Genomic DNA, 24,934 nt, shown 5'->3' on the forward strand with positions numbered 1-24,934 from the left:
GCCACATTATTTCTACAATAAATAAATCATTTTTAATGTAATCAAATGAAAATATTCAATTTGCCACAACACAACTGATGAGTTCTCAGTTCACTGGCTGGAAGTCACATTAATCAGTAATTCAAACTGTGCTTGTTGTTTCTTTGTAGGTATTATTTAATCTCCCATTTATGGTCGATGTCAAGTGTTACCAGCGAGAAACAATAAAACCAACATCAAAACCCATCACCATAAATAGATTCTAATCTTCAGTCATCTAAATAATTCCTTCTTTCTGCAGAGACAATACGACGTGCCAAAAATACCTGACCTGTTTTTTGCAATGCACAAAATCATGGTGATGAGGTTTTACAACTGAGGTGCCATGTATTTGATCATGATGCCAGAACACAAGTAAGAGAGTGTAATCCACACGAAGGTCATAATACACATGCATCTATTTTGCTCTGCTCTGAGCTCCAATGACAAATCAACAAGCCAAGGCACAGACCCTACAGATTATAATAATAATAATAATAATAATAATAATGACTTAAATCCTAAATATTTACATTATTTATGAAAATGAACAAAGTAAAATACTTTAAATTAATTAATTCATTACAAAGTATTAAAAAAGTGGACTTTGGAAAACTAGTGCCTGATATAAAACATTAACATCAATGTATTAAGATGCCACACCATGAACATACTATAACTAAAGAGCTTGACACTAATAAATTGCACACATTTAACGAGTCAAATTCTATTGACAAACATTCAGATTTACAATTGTTCCTGAATGCATTGTGCTACTTGATTGAAATTCTTTAAAAGGAGTCAAAGACCAAATGACTTTTGACAAATGTCTCATTTATTTGTATTACCATACAGACAGTTTAGCCATTCTTGTCTGAAATAGCACCAGGTTTGGAAAAGTCCCCCGTGTCTCTGTAATCTTCAAAATAAAAAGATATGACAATATCTCTAACCTCCATTACCTTTCATCCAGGATTTTCATACATACGTTTGGAAAATGTATTTGAAGTGAATAACATCAGGAGGAAAAAATCAGCAACTAAAACAATTGAGCAGAAAATTTACACTGATATTGCATCAAAGCCAGCGTCGTATTTTAAATATCCAAATGTTTATTACTTACACAGGAATAGGGACTCAATTTTGATCCCAAAATAAGTTTTGTGTTGGTTAGCTTCAATTTCCAACAGAGTTTTTACAATTTTGTCCAAGTCTGAATACTTAAACAGACACATTTTCAGTGTGGCTGACTTAAATTACAGTCAGTAAATGACAATAGGGTACTTAAACTATTAACCAAATTATCAAATTGCACTATATTAGCATTAAAACATATTACCATCCAATCTGTAGCTAATTCAGTAAAGTCCTCATGCCAATGGGAAATAATGCCATTGTGTGAGTTTGTTTGCTTCCATTTCAATTGACAGCCACTTTCAAATCTATTAACTAATATGATTTTTTATCAACAAAACTTCAATACAGGAACCATTACACGCAGTTACAGCTGTTTTTTGTTTAAAATTATTAATGGAAAAAAAGCAAGCAAGAATTGACGGTGACAACATGTTTGACTAATTCAAATCAGCTATTAATCCTTCATAGAGTTCCCTCAGTGGCGACCATTGACGATGCTATACAACCCTAGGAGCGATTATCCACTGCCAGCCTCTCCCAGTCAATAAAATATAAGCTTTAAGAAGCAGTCCTCTCAGGTTCAAAGAATTGGACGTCTATTGTTGTCAGTCGCAGGCAATGAGTTAAATACAATGAAAATATTGATGTACTTAAAAGGTATTACTAGGGGCCATGTAATTTTTGTTTTCATTCATATAAAAAAATACATTAAGAGGCATATAGGTCACACTTATATACAACCAGGTATTAATATTGTGGCCTACATGACCCCTAATATATGTGGAGACCAGGTGTTTATGAGGTTATTGTCTTTCTCAATGACCAAAAATGGTCATTTGCCGTAAAAAAGGCTTTAAACGGAATGACTGATTTTTGTATTGGATGGCAATTCAGGCTATGATTTTTTTGGGGGGGTGGGAGTTGTCTTCTGGTGGGTGTGGTCAGATAGTTCAGATGACACATAGTGACTCCATTTGGGTTTGTGTGCCCAGGCAACATGGCAAAGAACCTCTGAAACGCATCCGGAGGTCCTTATTGAACAGAAAGCTGATGATGGGGTTTACCGCCGCTTGAAGAAAAGTCATCCAAACTGCTGCAGACAGGTAAAACTGAGGAATGGAGATCCCCCTTGTGAATATCCTCATGTAGCAGGTGCAAAGGTAAGGCGCCCAAAGGACTGAAAAAGCCAATGTGATCATGTAGTACATCTTCCCGATCCTTTTCTCCGTCTTAAACTCATCCAGGACCAACAGTCGCCTGTGGCCAGCGTGGGCCGCCTGCCTGACGCCCACGAGCGTGGGTGGGGTGGGGCCTCTACCGAATCCGGCCATCCAGTTGGCAGCAGCCTGGCCTGTGGCTCCGGGGCCATGGAAGGTCCAGTTCTGACTGATGGCTGGGACCAGTTGAGTGGGTTTCATTTTCCGATGGCCATAAACGAAGCACAGCATCTTCACGTAAACGGCGTGGGTCGCTCCCACGATGACAGCCAGCATCAACACAAAGCCTAGCGTGTCGTTCGCCTTCAGGTAGCGATGCTCGAAGATGCACTGGTTCTCCTGACGGATGTAGCGATACGTCCCCACGCCGAAAACTGGGGGGAACGCCATGGCCGCGGAGAGAGTCCACAGCATGCAAATGACAGCCCCACACGTACATGCATTCATCCGCTTGGAGTAGAACCTGTGGTGGGCGATGGCCATGTAGCGACTGACGCTGACGCAGAAGAGCGAGAATGCGGCGTGGAAGCAGAAGAGCACCGAGGCGAAGGCGACGAGTCTGCAGCCGAGTGGGCTGGACGGCCATGCCGAGGCTCCGCCGATGGAGACCATGACGAAGGGGAAACATACGGCGGATCGAAGCAAGTCGGCGAGGCACAAATCCAGGAGGAAATAGTAGGGCGCTTTGTGCAGCGAGCTGTCTTTTAATAGCAGTGTGCACAGCGAGCCGTTGCCCAACAGGCTGGCTCCCGTGATGAGAGCCAGCGAGGTGAGCTTGACGGCGGATGCCGTGGTGGATGATGCGTAGTTCTGGAAGGACGGAGCGCTCTCCCCGAACTCGCTGCTGCTGTTCGCCATCTGCGCAGCCAGCCCGGGTGGAGGTGCGTATATCCCCGCATCCACGCTTCAGCGAACGTGGGGCCTACTGTGCCCAAAAGCAAAGTGAAATTTCAGAAGAAGAAAAAACTTTTAGGGCGTTAAAAATCAAAAATGGGCTAAACATAGCCCTCCATCGTCCATTGTAGAATGAGGAGAAAAGACACAATGCCATGTTTTTTTTCTCCTCCATCCGCAGGTGGAATGGCGACCGCCTGCTGTATGCTATCCATCTCGAGCCGTTGTTTGAGCAGATAGGAAAGTGATACAGCGCAAACTCGGCACAATTACGCATCCCATTCGTTGCTCAAATGAGGAAATGGTTGATGTCAGGATCACTGGGGCGCAGTGGTGTTACGTCTATCTGTAGGCGGATCTCGCAGCTGCTGCTTGTCGTTACATAGCACATCCATCTTTGTATGCAGCGAGAGTGACCCGCAAAACAGAAATTACAACACCGTTCGAGATCGGCAAGATCCAGGCGTACAGGTTTGGATTAAAAAAAAATACGGCTTCTTATCTTGGGTAACATCAACGAGCTTCCCCTGTCCGTAATTGGTGCAATAATTGGTCGGTAAATACTGCACTAACTTGATTTTAACCATTTGGGGAATGCATGTTGGTTTGTTTACTTGGTTAATATGACCGCATTTAACTCTTGTTGCGAAAATGGGATGTCCATTAACGTAGAAGCCAGGTCTATTGTTATATCAACGTAATAAAACATTGTTTGAATTATAATAAATAAACACTGAGATATAAATTGTACTTATGAACTTAGAAAATGAAGCTGTATTGGTTAAATTCATGTCAAGCCAAGAAACACTAAACATTATGATAAAATACCACAGAGAGCCATAAAACGTACTTTTCTTGTTTTGTGAATTAATAATGCAAATGATGTCCAACTGTTCTAACAGTTATACAATTTTATTCAGCTGTTATTTGCCATGACGGGGCACTTTGGAAGCTTATAAATAGATGCGCTCCAAAGTGTCTACCAAAAGGTAGCTAATTTTATGAAATAAGATGATGCCAAACTCGGGACCATTAACGTTGAAGTCGAAACACAGTGTTTGAGCAGACGAATCTTTTATCAGAGTGGGACATCTTCACTTTTGTGCTCTTTGTATCTTTGCAATGCCCCCACAGAAACGGGCTGGCCAGTGACGTGCGCGCCGTTACGTCATCGTCGGTGTGCGGAAAGAGCGTTTCTGTAGCTGGCGAGAAAATAAAACCGGGTGTTTTTATTCAGACGATCCATCCAGATTCCACCCAGAGCTTCGCTCACATTGACCTGCACAAATGGCCGTTTCTGCGGATAAAGCGGACGTCCAAATGGACAGAGGAGCCATGAGCGGTCAGAGCGTTTCGTCTGAAAAGAGCATCGATATCGACGAGAAAGAGTTGGATAATATCACAAAGAAACACCGAAGTGATGACCATTCAAACCTGCCGTTACATTCACCATGGACATTTTGGTTGGACAGGTATTTGATTTAACGCATCTGCATTGACACCAAGTTTACTTTGCAGGAAGTGTAAAGCTTATCTGTGGAGATATTATTGTTTTTAGGCTACAAGCTATCAAGCAGGCCTCGGGGGTCAAATGTTGCCCGATTTTATTCGGGTTTTCCCTTTTCCTATATTTTCTCTGAAACTGTAGACAAGTAGACGCCAGGTCGCCCCAGGCAATGCAACCTAGCTATTTTCTTTGGTATACAAAAAAAAGAAAAAAGTACTACTTCAGAGTATATATGTGTATTTTAATCTTGTAGTTTTGCAACTTTTCTTCTTAAATAAGTCCTAATCAGTTGGGATGATATCAAATTCATCATTTGGACTTGTATTTTGCGTTGGAATCCTTTCACTTATTCCTTATTAATACTGTGACTGGACTCGATCATTTGCTGTCAGCCCCTCCTTGTTTGAAAATGTTGGACGTCCATCCCCGTCAATGGCAGCCATGTCTACTTTAAGGACATCTGTATTTCACCAATTTTATAGCAGCATCAAAATCCACTTTCCAGGCATTTGTGGTTATTTTATCAGCTGTCACATTGGAAAATATACTTTGACACTAAAATTCAAAGATATTGTATACTTAACACTGATTGTATTTCTTATCTGTGGAACTTTAAGTGTGCCTGGCATGATGACAAAATCCCATGATACCCAATAAAACTGCGGTTTTGGTAATTACTCTGCTCTGATGATGACTCAGCCAGATATCTGAGTTATTGTTATGACAGCAGCTGATTGTAGCGAAACTAAGACAGACAATATTGTGTTAAAAGGCTGAATTCCACAAATAAGTCAAAATAATGCAGTCACATACAAACGCCTGCACATATCCTCATACTGGTGCACTCTTTGTAAATTCAATACTAACTGTCCAAGGGCCAATACTAAGCTTGACTGCAATGTTGTTTTCAGCATATGCATTCAACATATCAGCCTCCATAGCACGTGAGGTCATGTGAAAGAAATGGTGTTAGTATATTTCTTTTCTTCCGAGTAGAACATAACATCAGGCAAAAATAGGTGTGACGTGAATGTAGCATACTGTATTTTTCCACTTTTCTTGAACATTGAGAAAAACAAAGGTTGAATTGGAGGCAAACATATTTGAAATATGATGGCATTTCAAAAGGAAACAATTGCCCTCTATAATACAATAACTTGAAAAAAAGTCATCTTTACTGCTGTGATGGTTAAATTTGGATTACTAATTTCTTGGTCCAGGTCGTTACCAGGCACAACGGCTGCAGAATGCGAATCCAATCTGAAGAAGATCTACACAGTGGAAAGTGTTCAGGTAAGTGTTAGTGTCAGATAACAGTTTCAACATGATAGGAAGAATAGTTTGCTACTTTGTTTAGTAAACTTTGTTTGGTTGTTTGCAGCTTTTCTGGAGTGTGTACAATAACATCCCAGCCGTCACAGCACTTCCTTTGAGGTGTAGCTATCACCTAATGCGTGGAGAACGGAGGCCACTATGGTATGTCCAGGGTTAGGGGTTATAAGTAGCATCTTGTCATGTTGAAAGCACTATAGTCTGAAACTATGCTTAACGTCGCAAAACGAAGGGAATAGCTTTGAAAATGGTTTGAGCCTTTGTTCCATGTGGCACACTATATATTCCTCTTCAAATTTAGTAGATGCTTCATGAGATACACTTGGACAAGATCCATAAAGATTGAAAAAAAATGTTGACAGTTATGCAAGGTTATTGTAGTTTTATTAATGGACTATACTGCATATTCAACATGATTTTTCCATGCCAATAACCAATTTTGTATTTATTTTTCTCTTTTACCTCCAATAGGGAAGAGGAGAGCAATGCAAAAGGGGGTGTATGGAAGATGAAAGTACCAAAAGAGAACACTGTAAGTGAAATAAATACATTTGCATTGACTTTTGATTGTGTTGTGACTGTTAGTACACAATGAAAATTCAAATGGCATGAACAGATATCAATACAAATTCTGATATTCTCTAAATATTCTCATGATAATTATGTTACAGGCTGCAGTGTGGAAAGAATTGTTACTTGCTACGATCGGGGAGCAGTTTGCAGATTACTGTGCCACAGGTACACATCATCAGTTAGAATCATAGTATTAATTCCAGTCAACTCATTGGAATTGTTCTGTCTTTTTTACACTTTAGATGATGAGGTTGTTGGGGTCAGTGTCAGTGTAAGAGAGCGTGAAGATGTTGTACAAGTTTGGAATAAAAATGCTTCTCTTGCTAATGAAGCAAGTATCCTGGGAAAAATCAACGAACTTCTTCCGTCCATATCTTTTAAAGCTGTATTTTACAAATGTAAGTATGCTATTGAATTTAATATATACATCTTTTGTTAATCACCTTGCATATTTTTTGTTATCACAGCTCACATGGAACATCATGCCTTTGAAGGAGGACGTTCAAGACATTAGATGGTGCCCTTATATATATTTTTTAAAAACGTTTTGTTTATCTGAACTGTACCTGCCTTGACTAAATGACACTGTCCACAAAAGAATCAATGGTATTATCTATATATTTTTATAACTATTGAATGACTGAGGAGGCCTTGTTTGATTTTTTTTTGACAATTCAAAGAATGCACATTTAAACATTCAGCATTTTTGATTCATAATGGTTTTGTCATTTCACTGTCCCTGATAAACCTCAACTCACACAAGCTGCTTTAATTATATTTTTAGGTGTTTAGAAAGTCAGTGTCATAAATAATAAAAATGTCTTTCAAATTTTAAAGACATGGGATGAATGTCCAAATAAGTGCCCTACATCATCTGTTTATGTGAAATGTAAAATCAACACTGTCGTAATTGTTTCAATGATAATCCATAAAAAGCCATACATAGCAGCATAAATCAACAGTGAAATATGTCAGTTTGAATATTTTCAAACACTGCATGTACAGTGTTACCTCTCCTTAAAAAAATATTTGTTCAAGATGTGGTTTTGTAGTTTTTTTCATAAGTCGAGATGCTAAATCATTTTAATGTCCTCAATACGAGTCGATTTTGTATGAAATGTGTGAAACAAAAAAAAGAGAAAAAAGATGAAATGGTTTAAGTCATTAAAATGAATCAGACATGCAAAGACATTTTTAATGGGTGGAATTGTTATTGCGTAAATGAGGAAGAAGGAGGTAAATCTTCGTCGGCTGAATGCCCCCTCTAACCAATGGGAGGCCAGCAGATTGTTGGGAGATAGCCAATCGGAGAGGAACTCCATTACGACAATAACCAAATTATATATTGGATGCTACAGAAAGTTGTTTGAATTTTTTAGATTTTGCATTTTGTAACTTGAAATTTCTTTTGTATCTAGAGACAAAATTTTTCTATTCATAATCATAACCTGAATATTTTTTTCCATGTAGACACGCTTGTAGGTAGAGGTAACACTGTATATCTTTTAACACCAAGCAGTAAAGTAGAATTCCATGATCCAAATTTAGTCACAGATCTTTTAATGGATTGAAGTAAATGGTAATGGCACATTTTTGGCATTGATTTGTGCTTGTCTGTACTAGTTTGTAGCACCAATAAATCCTCGATTTACTTTGTGGCCTGAATATCCTTGATCATTAAATGAAGATTTGATATACATACTATATACAGCTCTGAGTATCAAGAAGTCCAATTGCATTTCTGTCAATCAGAATTCACCAAGAAAAAAAAAAAACGATCGACATTATGTCATCTCAAAACCCTGTTTGTTCAAGATCAAAGGTCATTGCTAGTTTGCACCCTTGCTGTACATGCTGAACATACCATTACATTTCGGTGCAAAGTTTCTGCTCTTTGTTGTTAATTTTTTACTTGCCTCTTCACAAAATTTTAGAGTAAACTCAGTATATTTATAGAGGTTTTCTAGAATAGTAGTGATTTGAATTTTGATATTACAACTAAAATTATGCCATCGCATTTTAAACCTGTACCAAATTTGAATCCATCAGAGGACAACATAATTCCTCTTGGCCTACATTTGAATGTAAATGTAAGTCATTCAAGGCTTTCAGAAGTCAAAGGAGCTTCTATTCATTAGCTTAATTGCCTAATTAACAAAATGCTAATCACTTGTTGGCCATGTACTTGATAGTGAGGTTATCACCTAACTGATTGTGATCCTCAATTAGTTTACTACTGCACCCAATGAAGTCGTGCCCTCAATCTGCAGAACATGGTTACTACATAGTGTCACTCAGGAACATTCTAATAAATTGACACCGGTGCCTGCTTGTTAGGCTTCACTGAGCTGAAAAATCCCATATTGACATGCAGCTCAGGCCATGTAAATAATGTAAATATATTAGAGAAGCAAAATATGCAATATCTATGCTGTATATCATGGAAACACATCTAAATTATTGTGGGTAAACCAACCAATCAGGTTGATCATAAGATTCTATTATGGACAAGTACAACCAATCACTACTATAGGGTTTACCCTCATTAATTTGGATTTTTTTCTCCTTTTTTAAGTAAGTTTGTACATTCCTGCCTACTGCCCATATGAGCTGAAATGGGGTACAGCATCCGTGACCCCACGTGATCAGAAGCAGCTTGGGATGGTAAGTAAATGAATGTTCTGTACATGTAATTTTAGACATTAACATTGTCTTCATTAGGACATTCACTCTAATTGGCATTGAGTAATGTAATGTAATACCCATCATCAATTGATTGGCATCTCCAGGCAACTTTGACTGGTCTGTCTAAAAAAATAGTTCTTTTACACTTAGGAATTTGAAAGTTATCTGAAAACCCAGCTAATGCTTAAAAGTTTCTGACTATTGAATTTTAGTTATTTCATTATTAGTAATCGAACGTCATATTCATGTTATCAAATTTCTGCTTTAACAGCTTTTGAACACAGAGTGGCGCTGTCTACTAAGGAAAACACTGCCGAGGTCCTGCAGGGGCAGTTGACTAAATTGTAGCCATGCAGGAAAAAGAGGTACGGCAATGTCTTTAATAATGGAATGGGCTGTGCTTCTTAGACCTTGATGAAGGACAAAAAGCGGCTTAAAGTGATTTCTCGTGAAATCATATCAGTGTTGCTTTACAATTAGTGTTAACTGAACTGTTAAAGTCACCACTATTGCCTTTTCCTTCTGAGGCAAGCAAAAATACATTTTCATCTCTGCAATAATAATATCAGTCACGCTCAGAGCAAGTCATGGTTAGAAGAAAAGCCTTTCTATCCAAACATTAGAAAAAACAATCCTTTCTTAATCATTTAAAACTGAGAAAATACGGAAAATACAATAATGCAAAAAATGTGGTTCATCTTCAAAAAATCATTTACGACTTATACTCTTCCTTTCCAGACAGAAGTATATCATAACATTCATAGAAATAACGTACTTAGTTCCCCTTTGACCTGTTTTTTCGACTTAATAGTACTTTTAATTTTGACAGCTCAATGCATTGACCCTTGCTTACACAGCAGGTGGATATGACGTCACAGACCTGGAAGATCCAAACAACAACAGTAAAATAAGCGATTATTTCCCTTTTTTCCTCCTCTTTTCTTGTCTCCTATTTATGTACCTTTTACCCACACCCAGAAGGAGCACGCACATGCACGATTTTCAACGAGATCGACCGGTAGGGCAAACTATTCGCTCCCCACCCCCCTGCACACGTGCGAAGTTCGGCGTCAAGTTAGTTAGTGCGTCCGTCACCGTTACAACAAGGCTGGCGGAGTAATCTTGTTGGTGCTTACGACGTGATTTGTATCACACGCGGTCATCGCACACGAGCTCGCGTACACCCCTAGCAAATTGTGTTCTTCCGCGTGCGCCTGTTAGCTCCTCTTTAGCGACACGCATCGTGGTAAGTTTCTGTTATTGTACACATTATCGTCTTGTATCAATGTGTCCTTGGCAAATTAAATCCACGCAGCAAAGCAATTCGTTTTGATGTCGCTTAGAAGTTGGCGAAACGGGCAAATAACGCGCACACAGGCACACGCACACACCTGTAGGCTCACATTAAACCCTAAACTTGCTGGATTTAATGCTGCTGTGATGTAAAGTACTACTAAGTCAGGCTGACTTTATAACTTTACAAATCGCGTGTTCCTGCTGTGTTGCGAAAGTTATGGAAAACTTCTCAAAGAGACAGAAATGCACTTGGACTGTCTGATTTTGCACTACCAAACATTTTGCGTTATATTTCCCATTGAAAGCACAAGCGCCCTTTTGGCATTAGTTGACATTTGAGCGTCTTTTTTTGCCTCCTGACAACCTTTTGTTGTTTTGTGCTTTGAGATCAAATGAATCGTTTCATTGAAGTCATTTGTTTAAATAAACAGCAGAAGAAACAGTCTCAGTTGTTTACTTGTTTTCTCCAAAGTTAAACATATTACAAAATAGGCAAACATTTGGACTTCAGAAGTATTTCCTGAGTCCTACAAAGTAAGTACGAGTTTTGTTTTACTATTTTAAAATGTATTGCTTTTTAAAAATGTCAACCTAATTAATTTTACGTGGGCTTTCTAGTTGTGTTGGCTGATTTTTTAAAAATGACTAATGGTCTGTATGTTTTGATGTAAACCACATTCAACCCTGTACCAGTTTTATTATTTTATTTGAAAATGCAGAAGTTGAGGGTCACTTCATGAAATTCACTTGTGATTTCAACCCACTTCTTGGTTAATATTCAATTGTCTGTTGTTTAGTGGCGTTTTGTTGGGTTTTTGTTTCACTTCCTGAATGCAACTGTAAATATTAGTTTCAACCCAATGTTTACAAAATATGTTCTTTTGCAAGCGTGTCACAAACTCACAACAAACATTTGCTTTTCTATGCTCAGTCAAGTCAATATTTTTCATGAAATATCAGTTCCACAATTTTGAACTTGCACAAGCATTTGAAATATCATAACTGCATTATTTGTTCCTTTTTTGTATGAGGCCTCATGAAAATGGAAAGTGTGCTAAAGAGAAACTTGATGCCTTAAAGTGGAATTGCTTGCAGTTTTCTTGCCTTTTTCTTTGGATAAGTCATTGTCTTCAGAGGGTAAAAACACTTTTTGGGTAAAAGAAAGGAAAGTAAACAGACTCCATCCAACAAGGGAACCTTGACAACCCAGATTAAGGAAAACACCAGAGATCAAATAGTGCTGCTGCTGGGCTGTTGTCATGAGCTGTCTGTGGTAGGCAGAGTGGGAGGAGTTGTACACTATTTGAACTGCCACTGGGGTCAGTGTGCTTGCTCATTTTGTAAAAATGGACCTACACAGATTCAGGCCCACATTTTCAAATACAGTAACTTTATTTTGGCCTTGGTGTTGTACTATCATAGCAGACATTTACTAGCTTTCAGATTTGTTTGATGGAATCAAACTTGTTGTGATTTCTGCACTACAGAATATACCTGCCTAACTGCACTGTCCAAATTTCATTTTTTTTCATTGATTTTTTGAGCTGCTTTATCCTCAGAGGGGTCGTGTGAGGGCCTAGGGGCAATTTAGAGTGTCCAATCAGCCTACCATGCATGTATTTGGAATGTGGGAGGAAACCAGAGTACCCAGAGAAAACCCACGCAGGCCCAGGTAAATATGCAAACTCCAAACAGGTGGACCGACCTGGATTTGACCCCATGTCACCCACTGTAAGGGTGAGGCGCTAACCACAGAGCCACCAGAGCAGCCAGTCTAGACCTGGTTTATGAAAAGTGAAACATATCAAATTGAACTTATTTAGTAATTAGCTTAAAGGATGATTAACTTCAGGAAATCAGTGAGTCACAAAGTAAGAACCACGTCTCTGTTACGTCGGTTGGCAGTTCCAGGCTTATGAGAATAATAACATGGCAAGGCCATTCCATACTTTTAAAAGTATAACAGCTATTCGTTCTGTCTAGTTTTGTTGTTACTGCCCTTATCAGTATATAAAACATTGATGTGAACCCCCATTATCAAAGGGACCTCCTAATTGACTAGTGGTTGATGCTTATTTATTTGATATATATTTACAAGCTGGACAGTAATTACCCAAGATGCAATGCTGTGCAGCGCTGAGGTAACGTGCTGATGAGATAAAAGTTTGCAGGCTCTTATTATAATCTAGCATGCTGCTTGATAGCAGAAGGGGAGATTGCTAATTGGCCCATTGTCGCTGATACAATGTCAGTGTTTACTATTATTCTGTGGAATATGAGGATCAAACACAGGCTACTTTCATTGTGCCAGAAAATCGAGATGAATCATTTAATGAAAATTAAACAAAATGTAAGTGGATGTTACTTTTTTTCACCGAGAATTGCCTAAACTAGACTTTGCCATCCCATGATGCAGGAGTGCTTGGACAATGGCAAATTCTTGGGTTTGCCCTGCTGTGTTTACTGCAGTAAAGTCCTATTGTGATTCTGTGAGCTATTAATGGGAGATGACGGTATCTTCTTTTGCCCTTAATGATTCACTTGACCTGAGACTGGGAAGGTAGGAGTGCCTTTGGATTTATTTTGTCTCTCAGTTTCATATTGAAAAAAACACTGTTCCATAGATACACTACCTGCTTTTCCAATTCCCTTGCTCCAAAAGAGGTGCATCCGTGTTTATTGTCAGGCTGTTGTTATTTGGTAGCTCACTTTCCCAGTAGAGTTTCAGAAGTGGTTTGCCTCGAATGCCCGAGGTCCTTAGAGGGAGTTTGTTTTTTGCTCTTAGTGTTGTCGATTGGATAGGGTATTGTATCTGGGTGTATACATTACAGGAATATATTGAGGCAAATCAAGGTTAAATTGCAATGGCAAAATGCATGTGCCCATTCTGGTATTTAATGGTTGCTTGTGGTATTTAATAGCTTTCGCCTTGACATTTTCCAACTTGTAAATTATAAATAGGGTTGGAAATACTGTTAAAGATGTAAGTTGAGTAGCTCCTAACATTGTTTGGCTTTTTCACTGTCACCTTTGTTTCTGTGTCATAAGAAGCTATGACTATTACTGCAAAATGGAAATGCTTTGAGTCATCTCTTTTGGAGAATGGCTCTCTATCACGCTCTCACATTCTTTTAAAAGGGAAAAGGAAGATGAATTTTGGCCATAAAGGCTGTATCACAAGGGCTTTTTATCCTAAATGGCTTGGGGAATTGTTATCTGTGGGAAGTGTGTCCTGCCTCTATCGTGTTCAATCAAGTGTCCACTTAGCTGTGACTAGGAGTAATTGTTCCCAAGTGGGCCACACACTGACCTGTTAATGTCTGCTATGACCCGCTAACCTTGTCAGCACGTCTTGGGGAGGAGTTTAAATCACGAGGATTTCTGTCGTCTCTTTACCCCATTGGGTCAAGTGGACATCGGCCCAGAAAGACTACTCTCTTGTAATTGTTCCCAGCACCATGGGTCAGCTCAGGGTGTTCCCAAAGATCAACACTTATGAGATGTGGTTCTGAGAGTGGTGTTACTGAACTGGCCAGGCCATTGATCTGTCCTTCATTGCAATCGCTGTAATGAATGTTTTTTTGATGATAATTTTCTTGTTCTCACAAGCCAGAGTGAGATGTTCTGCCATGCTTTGAATATCAAGTGAACTCCAATTACTGTAGTATTTGTGTAGGTGCATCCTTTAAGTTTTTGCAATGGAAATTGCAACTTAATGTATAATATAATATGACTGTGGGCTTAATACATATATTACACGTACATTATGTTTAAGGACTTCAAAATTAAGCGTAAAATAACTTCATTTTTTTTTTAAACTTTCTTTCCACCCTTAAGCTTTCACTTTTTTGGCAGGTAAACTGACTGTCAGTGTTAAATGACAGATATTACAGGGAGTAGACTTTAGTATTGATCCAAGGTAACGGGACCTCAATAAGAACATGCTCTTTAGATGGACATCTAGATACAGATATGTGGCTTTAAAGCCATGTGGCTTGTAGGGATAAACATATTTTTGGAAGTAATGACAAGCATCCAGTTGACAAATGATAAGGCTCTTATCTTGGGCCCAAAGCAAGCCCAAGAATATTGACAGGTTGTGGAAACATGGCTACATGTCGATATGGGTGAATTCCTCTCTGGTAAATTATGAATGAAAATAGACTTTACTTTGTTGTCTGTCTGATTGACTTCCTTACAATTAAAACCAATGTATTTTTGGCCTTGAACATGTCTTGTGATCTCAAATTGCATAATTTGGACACTTAAGGCATTACTATATATAATGTGAAGTAGATTTTCAAACTAGTCATTTTCTTATCCTGTTTAGCCTATTGAATAAAACATGCCTATTAATCAAAGCCATGTAATGTTATACACTAGTATGTCAATATGGTAAAGTATATAAATATATTCATAGGCTTAGTAAAGTGTTTTGAGGGTTCCCCCCACCTTTTATTTTACTTCCTGTTTCTAATTGTTATATAATTTGACCCCACTCTCTCTCTTCTGTCCTTTTAGAAGTTCCAATGCTCCTACACAAAGAAAACAAACTCAATTCTGATTGGAGGAATGGAATGCCTGGAAATTCACCACAAGTGATCTGGGTATGTAACAACAAGTCCACTCTTCTTTATAAAATGAACGTGTATACTTGTCTTATGTTTGATTACTCATGTTTTGTCAACCAGGTGTCACTTGGCTCAAATTTTTATTTATATTGTAAATGTTTGGGCATAGTGGCAGGGTTCTCGAGTGCGTTCACCTCACAATTCTGAGATTAAAGGTTCAATCCCAGGCTTTGGTTTTCGTTTCTGGAGTTGTATATCCTGGTAATTAGCTGGCAACAAATTTAGGGTCCACCCCATCTACTGCTACAGCTCCCCACTTGCCCATCTCCCCAATAGCTTGGGTGCATGTTGCTTCAGTGATGAATCTAGGCCAGCAAGACTTACACTGTGGCTGCTCTCCCAATATCAATGTCAGTTTGTTTTAGTCTCCCCTGACTCGGATATGGCTTTTTACAGATTTTTTTTGTTCCACATTTCTACATAAAATGATTTTTTTTCTGAATCATTATTGAATAAGAAGCTCAAATTTTGCTGCTGGTTAAATTTTAAGGCTTTTGACATTCTAATGTTTAGACAGTATATAAATCCAAAAGCAACAATAGGCAGATCCGTGCACCGATTAGAGGAGGGTCATATCTTTCTGTGACTTTTGCAGGTTGCACCGCATGGCACTTGACTCCTCTTTGTGGGTGCTGTGGTCAGTGGCTTGGGTCTGTGATCTATTACCATAAAACACAGCATTTTGCTCGTTGCTGATGGGGCACTTACTCGTGGGTACTATCACTCCTCTTTTATGGACTATCTACAATGTATAGGAGGACTTGTAGCTAATGGATAGTTATGTATATCCCATCAGAATAGAGCAGGAACACCAAAAGCTCTTCTGCCATTTCATTTGGTAGATCCAGTTGAATAGGACAGCTCCTTTTGAAAGCATTTCCCTTGAACTTGCGTGGGAGTGTTTCTTGTCAGCATTGGGTGGACAGAGATGCAGGATATCCAGGTCAAAGTTTGGACATATCGCATTTCTACCCATTCTCTTCACACCTAGTGTATGTCTGTAGCCCAGTTTTTGTCCTTGGCAGTCAAGCCAATGTTGACCTGGCACCGTGTGCGTTGGTTTCCAGGCACTATTTTATCAAAATATCCAGTACTGCTTTTGATTTTTTTGTCAGGCACTACCAGCTATTACTTAAAACTGCTAGAAAAGCATTGCTAAAATAAATCTTAATTTGCTCTTTGGCATGATCAAATTTTAATATTAAATGATTTGTTGTTCTTGCTTTCTTTTAAACAAGCAACCAGATGACATCCTTGGTCAATAAAGAAAAGTGCAAAGTCTCAAATATGCTTACAGACATCCTGCTAAATGAATGTACTGTAATTCTATTCCTCTTGGCTCTCTTTGTTTTCCACTGATGCATTTGGTTTGCCTTCATTTTGTTGAATAGAGGAAAATACTTTGCTTGGGGAAGAATAGAGAAGGGTGCTTAGTCCATTAGTGTCATTTCAGTGGCTTATTAGATCAGTCTGACTGATAGATTCAGAAAATTGTTTTAATTGTATAATTTCTGGGGTTGACCACTTGTGCGTGATAAAGCTGTGATGTGTGTAAAGACAAGGGACGAGTTGTGTTTGGTCTATATGTTGTTATATTGCTTTGCATTGGAAAATGACAACAATTGGGGGGTCTTGGATCAAACGCCAACACACCCAGAGGTACAGAGACTCACACCCTCTCACCGGTTCAGACGAGCTCTGTGAGCTGCTGCCCTTTAAGTAATTTGTCTGACTAGTGGGTTTCCTCAGGCAAAGAATAGCCCTGTTAACTGTCTGATCAAGATGGCACAACTTCACACATATTTAACAGCCTTGGAGACTATGTCTCACTACATGCTAAATATTCCACACATAGACAAACACAGTATAGTCCAATATTGTATAAACTACAATAGAATAAACTGATTGTAGCATCTGTAGACTAAAATGTCATTGGAACGTTTTAATAACAATAGAAAGTTCTACGAAAGAACACATTTGTATCATTTCAGAGGCGTGCATGGATGAAAAAAAATTATTTGTTTGATATGAAACCTGGAAATTAGATCAATATAGCTCTCTTTTTATATATGTAGATGACATTGCTCAGCGTGCAAGATGTCAATATTTTTAGTGGCAATTTGTTGCAATATCCTCTTTACTTAAAACACAAACTAAACCTCGCTCTGCCACCTTTTGCCTCGCTGCATTTTCCTGTTTAGACTTAAAGGTGATTTGGAGCCATCGTGGTGACAGTTAGCGGAAGCTACGCACAAGAGAGAATATTTATTTACAGTGAGGCGTAGTGATCTTGTTCAGGATGCGGTTTTAAGCAGGATGCACCCACCCCTCCCAAAAAACAAAACAAAACAAAAAACAAAACAAACATTCAAGCCCAAACCTCCTCTAATCTTTCTGATCTCCACCCTTAAACTACAATCCCCAAATTTGATTATGAATGGGAACTGTGTAGGTGGGGGCTAGAGGAGGGGATTGCCCTTTGTATTGTTTAACTGTCAAGGTCTGGGCCTGGCCAGGAGAAAGCTCCTCCAATTGCCTTCCTGCTTTGCCCAGCAGGTGTACCAATGCCACCATAGGTCAGAAGTGAAAAATAAAGTGAGGGTCAGCAAAAATATATAAATATTTGGGTCACTAAATGAGTCTGAGAAACTGATGTTTTGTGCATGTTTGAAAGAAAATATTTACCTAAATTGGCATAAGAATTCCTTAAGCACTCATGAAATATGTTAAAGATTTTCTAACAACAAGGGCAAGTCAATTTGTCAATCATTGAACTAATGGAATAGATGTTATGCCCTCATGAACAATAGCAAGCTTTCTATCCTGTTTTTAACGTCTACCTTTTTGTCCAAGTTTCAACGGCAGGTTTTACGATCTGCCTTATGGCCTCCTATATATGGACATAGCCATTTAAACTTGAGAGAAAATGCCACATAAAAGCACATCTGTTAAAGCCCAAATTATAAAACAGCCCCATGTGTTGGGGTATCATTGAGCTATTAATGAACATAGCACCACCGAAATGATAGTACATATCATTACTATCAGTTTGAGGTTTAGTAAAAACATTCCAGTGAAATTCCACCACCAATGTGAGTGTGATAAAGTGCTTCGCGCATTGGGAAATGTGTAAATAAGAGTCTCTATTTACATATAAAGAATTAATTTCTGAAATGCAAGAACATTCCTACTGCATATTTTGTGCTGGAGGAATTTTAAGGCTGTTTTTTATTCCACTGTTGTCTTGTCATCTGTTCTTTGTTGTCAAATTCCGGGAGCTGCATTATGTTGTGGTCCAAGCTCATCTCTGTTTGAGGTCTCTACTTTAATGCGCTTTATTGATCCAAACAACATTCAGGGTTTGCGGTCATGTTTTTTTTTTCAGGCTGAGATAACTTCTGTGCAATTCCACTTCAACAATGTATTAGCCTTTTATCGGTCTAAATAATGTTGTCTTTTAGACTGTAATGCGCTGGTAAGTCTCAGCCGCTCTGCATGTCTTCAGGCTCTTAATAAAGTACATCTCTCTGCAGAGGGAGTTAAATGTGGTTGGGTATTATATCACTATGAATGTGTTGTTGTTTTTTTCCCCAAATAACCCGAGACACATTACTGGTGATATGTATACATATATATATATTTATATATTTTTTACAATTTCAAGGACAAATGGTGTTAGAGAAAGGCAGATCTAGTATGGAATCCCTGAGCTCTGGTCGAGCAGGAGATCCCTTTTCAGTGCCAGCTGTTCTCTTAGATACACCAGACTGTGCTGAAATTCTCTTAATATAATTCGGCAGGCTCTGGAGAATAGGCCCAAACAAGCGTGCCAGTGTGGAGAACGTTGAATTTTTTATCAGTGGACCTCAACTTGCTGAGCTCGTGGGCACTGCTCTCATTCATGAGCAGATGTTCAGTGCAGTTACACTCTGCAGCTAATGTGAACATACTGGCCTCTCTGCCATTGGCTGCAAGGACGTTGGCAGTGACCTGGCATCTGAGAATTGTTCCCAGTAAAAGGTGCATGTTTGAAATCAAAGCCCCCACCATTTTTTAGCTACATCTTAGCCCAGGAGCGGTGTCCTGGACAGCCTATCTATCTTGCGTTTGACAGCGATTAAACATTGGCTTCTATTTGCTATGATATAGAAGCAATTTCCGCAGGCTTTTTGGTCATTTCTAATTGAAAGTAGGAACATTCAAAACATTGTCTACCCGCTTTTCTTGAATCTAAATTATACTGTGTTAACATTTATAGTGTTATAACTCTCAGGACCAATACACATCGCCTGACCTGTCTCCCAAGACCACATTTTGAAGGGTTTGGTTCCATCTCAGTTCTGACTGGACAGGTGGAATTTCAGTTAAGATGGGCCACGCTGATGTTATTTCTTTTAATATAATAAGGAAAAGATTTTGGTATATTAGCAAATAAATTGAATTCTTGTTAATAGTATTCCACCACTGCTGAAAAACATAGTGTATATAGTTTTCAAATTTTAATATTGATTTATATATTCTTGAACTTGTCCTGCCTTCATGTTCCTGAGCATTGGTGTTAGGAGAGCGCAACATTAAGTTTGCCAACCATGTACATATAAACACAGAATCTACTATATTGCCAAGAGAGAACAGTTTACTATTTAATTAAAGCTGGGGTGTGTAGCTTCTATTCGTATGACAGTCCTCACAGAAGTATATTAGCTTTTTTCTTAAAAAAAAAAAAAGATAAGGGGCTGCGATCTAGCAATAAAACATATCATTTCCAGTCTATTATTTCCGCCAAGTCATTTTTGGTTCAGCTGTGCGAGAATGTCACTGATTCACAATAACATAAATACTAAAAAAAAAAACAACTGAAATCTATTGAACTGAAAGGTTAAATCAGAACTGTGTCATCTCTTATAGTGGTGAAAAATATTTTTTATGAATATTATTTTTAACAAAAAGATTAGTTTTGTTGTATATTGGTGTAAATACAAGTGCAATTATTGGCTATAGTTGCTGAATTAATTTTCTTTACATTTTACAAGTGTTCATAATGTTTTGTTTTGGTGGAGTTGACGTCTTATCACTTTATTTTAATCAATTTCCAGATTATATAACCAAACAGCTGTAAGTGGATAAACAATATCATCCCAGATAGTAGTTTCCGAGCCTTAGTTCTGTTCTAAAGTCAACAGTTTATAGTATAGTTCTTGTTGTTTTGAGGCGCTTGGCTGATTGTTAATTTTCTCTGCTTGTTTACTGAATTTGGCATCTTAAAATATTGGCACAGGAGTCGCCTCTGTTAGTGGTTGGCAGTTTTCACTTTAACTTGTCTAGGCAATTGTAAATTGCAATCGGGAGTAGTGAAATTTACTCTGTGCATATCTTCCATTGTTGTTTATGTAACTTTGCAAGGCATGCAGTTGAATTACTGCCGAGCTGTGGAAAGAAGACATGGTATAAATAAAGCACCTGTGAAAGTCAAGCAGCTTGGCTCTGGTTGGTCTTTAGCAGAAACCAGCTGGTGCTGTGGTCAGCCTGGTGGACGGTTTCCTCTCTTAAGGCCGGTGATTGTGAGATCTGTATGGACAAGCTGCTCAGCCTGGCTTTGATGTGGCAGTATAGATCTATAACGGTTTTCCTTTTAACCAAGCACCAGGCTATTTGATGCATAGTGCCATTAACAAATTGGTCGGTATGTGACATTGAATAAAGCAGGCACTCTGCCAGTCATTTTCTGTGTGTGAGTGTATGAGCGAAAGTCATCTCACAGTAAAGTTGTACATAAGGGACTTGAAGATTGGAAATGACAAGCTCTTGTTTCATCTGCATGTCTCATTTTCACTTTCTAATTGGTCGTTTTTCAGGTTGGCTTTATGAGAGCAAAACTAATTAGTGTTACTAAATCCAGCAGAAAAAAAAAATAGCACTCTGCTTGATTGTTCTGGTTTCCTCTGCTGTGTCAGGCACTCAACAATAAATTGTGACTGTAATAGTTTTCCAATTGCTCGTACTTAGACATCCCAAAGCTGCATGGAACTTCTGGTCTCTTGACATTTGGTTTGGCGAGATCAGGGAACAGTGGTTGCCCTCTTGCCTGTGTCTTTCTGACTCATAGGAAGGTTAATTTTTTTTGCTAGTGGGACAAAAACAATGTGCTATGTTTTAGAGGATGCATTCTCTGCTTTGATTAGCCATGTCCTGCTGACAAGAGCAGCCAAGCAAGTTTACAGTAGCTGTGACATTACTGTTACCTTTATTCAAAGTGCTACAGCTGCAGCGAGCCCTCAGGAAGCACATCATAGGCCCACATGGGCGGCTGGCGGCCACAAAGAGAAATACAAGCCATGTTTGACTTGGCAGGCCCTCGTCTTTTAGGGAAGTTTTGCTGCCTGTGCAGAAAGTCCAGCGGTGGCGGCTCTTGTGGGGTGGCGCTTATTCTAGAGGCAGGATGGGTCTCTTGCCCCCACTTTCAGGAAACACATCTTGCTGTTTTTCCTACCATGGATAAAAATGAAGCAAGGCAAGGGGGCACGAGTCACTTGTACTGGCTTCCTGTTAATTGATGCATCTCAGGCGTAACATCGGAGCAGTTCGTTTTTTTATTCTTTATAGCGAACTCACCTAGACGTTATTGAGTTTAATTCACTCTGTCAATTTGACTTCAATGTGGTGTCAGCGCCAGAATGAAATAGAATGAGACAAACACTGGCTAAAAGTTCTCAAATGTAACTCATTTAGAAATTGAGAGGTATATTACACTATTGTTGTTCAATTTCTGTCATGCTTTTTGATTCGACAAAATGGCCCTGATATGACCTAGCTTTGGGGTGGAAGGTTCACAACTAATTTGCAGTTTGTACAACAGCCCAATAGCCTGGACAACCTACTTCCTATGGTCTTTCCATGGGGGCTATTGAACAAGATGATTTAAAGTACTTTATATTCATTTCCCAAAGCTTCTTCCACTCAACAACACAACAACACTGTTGGGAACTTGTCCTCAGAAACCCATAATTAAGAAGTGCTTGATCCAAGGTTAGGGAGAAGCTGTGTTTAAATGCAATTAGAGCAAAGCGCAAATTAATTTGGACACGTTTACAGTTTTTGTAATGTGTCATTATTTATTTCCTCAAGGGAGTTCAAGTTGCTGTGTGTGTATGAACATACTAGACTGGGAGTTGGGTTGTGTAGGTGGTAATAGGGAAATCTATTTATTAACTCTGCTTAATGAATTGTAATTTGAAAGTGACCTGTTTTTCTAACCCTCCTCTATTCCTGTCACATTTTACTCTAATGCGCACAGTCAATGGATACCCACGTGGATACAAATCTATTTATGTCTGCTCCATGTGTGCAGAGATGATGCTCTTGTATTGGTACCTAGCATTGATCACGCAAATACAGAGATTGTCTATAAATTACCCAAATGGAACATGATATTGTAGAATATTTTTATTTGTTTGTGTCTGCCAATTTGTGAGACAAAATACAAAATTTCCTTTCCTTATATACAGTGCGACATGAAGTTGTTCTGAAATGTTTTAACACACTGATGGATCCTCTTGTATAAAAATACTCCTACGCAAAATAATGAATATTCCTTCAATGTAATACTCGTGAGCTCAGAGCCAAAGGGACTTGAGGGCGATGCAAAGCCATACTTTTACTAAAGCCCAGCTGCCGTATGATCAAATAGTGTCCCTAATTAAGGCCTAAGTTTACAACCAAGTAACATTCTCTCTGGAATGCTAACAACCTGTGATATTTCCAGAGGAATTGGATATGCATGTCTCCAAAAGAAGGGGAGGGAATTCAGCGCTTCGATTCTGGAGGGGGGTTGACGGGCCAGGTTCATGTTGCAAGATAACATGTTGTTCATATCCATGTCAGATTGAGGCTAATGAAGGCTAGAATGATCCTTGGATGCAAGGCTTAAGCAAATGATCCCTATTTTGAATATATTAGAGACATAACATCAATGCGCCTTCCTGCCACGTTGCTGCTGCTACATGTTGACTTGTGGTCTGACGAGGCCGGTTAAAATGGCAGTCATGGTGTTCACTCATGTTTTAAACCACCCTATCATACCTTTTCCACTCATTTATCTACAAATACTCCATTACATGTAATTGCTGACACTGATCCATCAAAGGTCACTTGGATTTGTCAAAAAACTGTTTGCAGCAATTGGATAATATGAGCTTTGCATTATTTGGTTCTCTAAAATGTGGGTATTTTATTCATTTAAATAGTTTGTGAATATTTTCCTCAAGTACCATGATGACTAATGAAAGTAAAATTACTAGCACATGCATTTGTTTTTTTCATTTAAAAGCTGTTAGTGATTTGTAATTTCATAATAAACTACATTTTTCTTTTTACACAAGCCCGTTTACAGCATTACACCAGTTGACCACAAATGTACTCCCATTGACATAAAGCAATGACAACTGCTTGTTTTAAAACACAAATAGGATAATGTGCTATGTACAACATTGCCAGGGTTACACTTGACCAAAGTACACATAAAAGCAACAAAATATGACGAGTAACAGATGTGTCACACAGGGTGAAATCCAAACAGTGAGGAGTTGTGCACACTATCAAACGTGGTTGCTAGGATGAGTGAAAGTGCTGCCTGCAGATGAGACAAGGCAGCCCTTCCACTGCTTCAAACTTCCTGTCTGGAAGAGGACAAACCTGTTTTTTTATGTTGCTTTGACACTTCAAGTCACTTTTTTAAAGTTCTGATTGCATGGGCAAACACTTTTTTTCAAAGAGCACCACATCAACCATGTGACAGCTAGGCTTCCAGTGAGACAAGGCCAAAAGCAAAGTCCTTTTTAGTCCAATATGAGAGTAAATGCACTTTGTATTTTTATTCACAAACCTCATTAGACTGTTTTAGTTGTTCTATTGTAGAAATGAATTTTGGTCCTTAGTCCTTTATGAGGGCAGTACTGTCTCATGCCAATCCTGAACCTGAAAAATTGTGTTCAATAATTTGTCATGTCAGCTACAATAGTAAAATTTGAATAATACACAATAAACACTTTGTGTTCAGTGTATTTTACACCTTCAAATCTGTAATTGTCCCATGACTAATTGTAATAAACAGCACATTATAATATATAACAGCACATTATAAAATATACTACAAAGGTTTGAAAGTCATCAGATAAGATACTTGTGCTCTAATTGATAATTATTGACGTCATTTTCATCTTCACTTTACATTCATTTCTGTTTGAGTCCCTTTCATTGCATTATTAATTTAGACGCTAAATTATTTAAAGAGGATAATTTTTCTACAGATTAATATTAAATCCCTGTGAAATATTGATGATTAATTTTTCAAACTAAGACTTTTCACAACTAATAATATAGACATAAAGACACATTTATTTGGAATGCTATACTTTTAATGTTGCGTGGGCAAATGCATTCACATTTCTTTCTTTATTATGTCCGATCCTCAAGTGATGAATGACAATAATAAAAGCATGGAAAACTTCCAGTTAAGAATCTGGTAGTCTGGGAGAGGCACATAATTTAAAGAATTTGATATTAAATCATTTCAATCAGATGAACAGAGTCACATGAGTACAAGGGAGGCGAGTAGTTCCCCTTCATCATCCTCCAGGCTCCTTTGT

General features: G+C 38.5%; 3 protein-coding genes across 9 annotated transcripts in view; 2 read left to right on the forward strand and 1 right to left on the reverse strand.

Annotated features, from left to right (window-relative positions):
- Positions 1-1,703: 1,703 nt before the first annotated feature.
- On the reverse strand, positions 1,704-3,721 carry gpr27 (G protein-coupled receptor 27). Its single transcript, XM_077726690.1, has one exon. It carries the CDS (start codon positions 3,228-3,230, stop codon positions 2,106-2,108), a length of 1,125 nt encoding a protein of 374 aa, XP_077582816.1. The 5' UTR covers positions 3,231-3,721; the 3' UTR covers positions 1,704-2,105.
- Positions 3,382-8,343, forward strand: eif4e3 (eukaryotic translation initiation factor 4E family member 3). 2 transcript variants are annotated; one of them, XM_077726693.1, is made up of 8 exons: positions 3,382-3,737; positions 4,504-4,738; positions 5,994-6,066; positions 6,155-6,249; positions 6,577-6,637; positions 6,777-6,843; positions 6,921-7,076; positions 7,146-8,343. In XM_077726693.1, exons 2-8 carry the CDS (start codon positions 4,554-4,556, stop codon positions 7,190-7,192), a joined length of 684 nt encoding a protein of 227 aa, XP_077582819.1. In that variant the 5' UTR covers positions 3,382-3,737; positions 4,504-4,553; the 3' UTR covers positions 7,193-8,343. The 2 variants fall into 2 exon arrangements, with proteins under 2 accessions (XP_077582819.1, XP_077582818.1); XM_077726692.1 differs by lacking the exon at positions 3,382-3,737 and having other exon boundaries at positions 4,406-4,738.
- Positions 8,344-10,338: 1,995 nt separating this feature from the next.
- LOC144202714 (forkhead box protein P1-B-like) overlaps positions 10,339-24,934 on the forward strand; it is an 85,685-nt gene continuing 71,089 nt past the window's right edge. For 2 of the 6 annotated variants that reach the window (XM_077725615.1, XM_077725613.1), the window contains exons 1-2: positions 10,341-10,609; positions 15,181-15,266. The gene's annotated coding sequence lies outside the window, so the exon portion shown is untranslated. Of the gene's footprint in view, positions 10,610-12,890; positions 13,010-15,180; positions 15,267-24,934 lie in introns of those variants that run through there. The other 4 variants (XM_077725618.1, XM_077725614.1, XM_077725616.1 and 1 more) reach the window with 4 other exon arrangements.

The sequence above is a fragment of the Stigmatopora nigra genome, chromosome 10 (assembly GCF_051989575.1).
Source record: "Stigmatopora nigra isolate UIUO_SnigA chromosome 10, RoL_Snig_1.1, whole genome shotgun sequence".
Lineage (NCBI taxonomy): Eukaryota > Metazoa > Chordata > Actinopteri > Syngnathiformes > Syngnathidae > Stigmatopora > Stigmatopora nigra.

Excerpts from the sequence above, each read along its gene's own strand:
- eif4e3 (XM_077726693.1), top strand. The coding sequence starts at position 4,554 with ATGGCCGTTTCTGCGGATAAAGCGGACGTCCAAATGGACAGAGGAGCC. Across the intron at positions 6,250-6,576 it reads GGAGAACGGAGGCCACTATG|GGAAGAGGAGAGCAATGCAA; the intron begins GTATGTCCAGGG and ends TACCTCCAATAG. Across the intron at positions 7,077-7,145 it reads TAAAGCTGTATTTTACAAAT|CTCACATGGAACATCATGCC; the intron begins GTAAGTATGCTA and ends TTGTTATCACAG.
- gpr27 (XM_077726690.1), bottom strand. The coding sequence starts at position 3,230 with ATGGCGAACAGCAGCAGCGAGTTCGGGGAGAGCGCTCCGTCCTTCCAG.